General features: G+C 47.3%; 1 protein-coding gene across 1 annotated transcript in view; it reads left to right on the top strand.

The window, feature by feature from the left end:
• Nucleotides 1-3,163, top strand: part of LOC101849127 — a gene marked incomplete at its 5' end in the record, with an annotated part of 21,250 nt that overhangs the window by 10,373 nt on the left and 7,714 nt on the right. The window contains 2 exon segments of the mRNA XM_013082021.1: nucleotides 1,189-1,316; nucleotides 1,887-2,003. Coding sequence (XP_012937475.1) covers nucleotides 1,189-1,316; nucleotides 1,887-2,003 — 245 coding nt within the window.

A 3,163-nucleotide genomic window follows, 5' to 3' on the forward strand; every position in this document is an offset into this window, starting at 1 on the left:
TATATCTATCTCTCTCTTTATATATATATATATCTCTATCTGCGTCTCTGTCTCAGTCTGTCTGTCTCTCTCTATCTCTTTACTTATCTCCTTCTATCTGTGTCTCTGTCTCTCTCCATCTGCGAGCTTATTCTGTGTGTGTGTGTGTGTCTGTCTGTCTGTCTGTCTGTCTGTGTGTGTGTGTGTTTGTGTGTGTGTGTGTGTGTCTGTCTGTCTGTCTGTCTGTCTGTCTGTCTGTCTGTCTGTCTGTCTGTCTGTCTATTTGTCTGTCTGTCTGTCTGTGTTGCAAGTGCCCTAAAATCTAAAATTCTTACTCTCTCTCTCTCTATCTATCTATCTATCTCTCTCTGTCTCTCTCCATCTCCCCCCCTCTCTCTCTCTCTATTTATCTATCTATCTCTCTCTGTCTCTCTATCTCTCTCCTTTTCCCCCTTTCTCTCTTTGTTCCTGTCCCATTCTCAATCAGATCCCTACTCTGTCTCTGGACATACTCAAGATGGATATTCTAATACATCTACTAAATTAACTTTTTCATACTCTGTTGCCTTTAATCGTCGAGAGGAGATGCAGTTTTCTACGGTAGGCCAGCTCCGCAGCTTTCAGTTGTGATATTGTTTTCTCAGAGTGTCCTTGACACCCTCGATCCACCTTTAGCGTGTCCTTCCTCTATCTTTATAGCCTGAGTGCTTGGTGTTGTAGGCTCTTGAGGGGGATAAAACCATACCACCCTATCCTTCTTACTGCTGTCTTTCAGCCACACCCCTGCTCTTCTGGTAGGAAAGATCTACACCTAGCCCTCTCGGACAAGGGCGAAAAATTTTTGGACCTTCCGTGTGCAAGTTGCGCTAGTTATAGATTCCTTGGTGTTTCAAAATCGATGAGTAGGCTTCGGCCGCCACCCGGGCAAAAATTCAAAATTTCCTACCAATTGAAAATGTTTAGTGTGTCTCACGCGCTAATATTATGACCTTATGCAGTTGCGAGCGCCGTAAAACACTTACCAAACAAAAAAATACCATCCTAAACGCATCCAAGCCAAAGTTGACTGAGTTGATCGCCACGTATACTTCCATACTTCCCACCCACCACACAACCAGTCTGTGTTACTGGTGGTCCCTGGCTTATGTTTGTCCATCTTACCCTTACCCACCCCTCCCCCCCACCCCCTCCCCCCCCCTCCCCGCCCAGAACCCCGACGTCCTGACGCCCCCAGACGACGGTCAGCAGACGTGGAAGAGTTCCCGCCACACGCCCCCCTCTCCACACAGACCTCACAGCCTGGAGAGGTTCCCTGGAGGCCAGTCGTCTAAGGCAGAGTAGGTGAATACTGCACACCGCACTGTGTGTGTGTGTGTGTGTGTGTGTGTGTGTGTGTGTGTGTGTGTGTGTGTGTGTGTGTGTCTGTCTGTCTGTCTGTCTGCGTGTCTGTCTGCGTGTCTGTCTGTCTCTCTCATATAGGCCAAAGGGCTAGAACCCAGTCGTTGTCTAAGGCAGAGTAGGGGAATACTGCACACCGCACTGTGTGTGTGTGTGTGTATGTGTGTGTGTGTGTGTGTGTGTGTGTGTGTGTGTGTTTGTGTCTGCCTGTCTGTCTGTCTGCGTGTCTGTCTGTCTCTCTCATATAGGCCAAAGGGCTAGAACCCAGTCGTTGTCTAAGGCAGAGTAGGTGAATACCGCACACCGCTGCGAGCTTATTCTGTGTGTGTGTGTGTGTCTGTCTGTCTGTCTGTCTGTGTGTGTGTGTGTCTGTGTGTGTGTGTGTCTGTCTGTCTGTCTGTCTGTCTGTCTGTCTGTCTGTCTGTCTGTCTGTCTGTGTTGCAAGTGCCCTAAAATCTAAAATTCTTACTTACAACTAAAAAAAAGTCGTACAACTGTTTTTGTCCTAGATTAGAGACAGCCCTACCCTCCCGGAGCGAGATGACGTGTGAGGCCAGAGACGTCACAGAGGACGACATGGCACATCTCACCACGCGCCTGGCAGCTCTCAAACTCTCCGACACGCAGTGAGTACATCTAGAGGGAAGCTCTCTGATACACAGTGAGTAATGGAACTGATACACAGTGAAAAAAGCTCTCTGACCCATTTCAGTGAGTAAAGTAAATACACAGTGAGTGAGTCGGCCTCTGCGGTTAAGCACTTCTCTGCCGGATGCAGAAAACCCGAGTTCGATTCTGAAGTGGGGAGAAAATACTTTTACTTGAATATCTCAGGTCTGTCTGCTGGGATGTTGTTTCCATCTCAGCTCAATTTGACCCTGACTGGGAAACTGGTTTCCTAAATGACCTGAATTGTATTGATGGGGGTGTAAAAACCCATAGAAGAAAATACATTGTATAGTCTATTGAATAAGGAGAGGCGTCGGTGGCCGAGTGGTTAGGTCACCGGACTCGTGATCGTGAGGTTGCAGGTTCGGGGGTTTTTAGCCTCAGCTCGGTCCGACGTTGTGTCCTTGAGAAAGGAACTTTACACAAATTTTCCACTTGGCTCCGTCCTTTCGGAGACGAACGTCAAACTCGGAGGTCTCGCCTCTTTAATAATCAAATAGTGTTGGTAAGGGCGTTAAAACCATAGGCCTACCATTACTGTCGAAATTGCTATAAAGGCCACCTGTATAATACTACCACCTGTATAATACTACCACCTGTATAATACGACCACCTGTATAATACTACCACCTGTATAATACAGCCACCTGTATAATACGACCACCTGTATAATACGACCACCTGTATAATACGGCCACCTGTACTAACGGCCCCTTTCCATTTACCCCCTTGCGTTTTTTTCTAGATAACTTATATGTGTAAAACGGTCACCTGTCCTTCGCAGCCGCAGCCACCTTAGTCTATCATCCTTCTATCAAATGTACCTGCCTCAGACGGCCAGGCGTGGTCACTCATTGCCCGACGCTTTGTCAAAAATTTTGAATCGGCCCCTGACACTGTGGACGGGCCGTCATAATTCATTCCCTGTCGTTATTGTTAGTCCCTCCAATGAATGTTTACCCAAGTTGACCAATGGGTAGGCCTAACAATTAATTTTCAACTGCTGGTGAGGAAAGCGTGTGATCCGTCATAACCTATAAGCCCCGCCCACAACTCATGCACAAATCGTGTGTGAGGTGACTGGTCACTGTTTTGTTTACCCAATCTGTAACAAAGT

This window comes from Aplysia californica, unplaced genomic scaffold, assembly GCF_000002075.1.
Source record: "Aplysia californica isolate F4 #8 unplaced genomic scaffold, AplCal3.0 scaffold00156, whole genome shotgun sequence".
Classification (NCBI taxonomy): Eukaryota; Metazoa; Mollusca; class Gastropoda; order Aplysiida; family Aplysiidae; genus Aplysia; species Aplysia californica.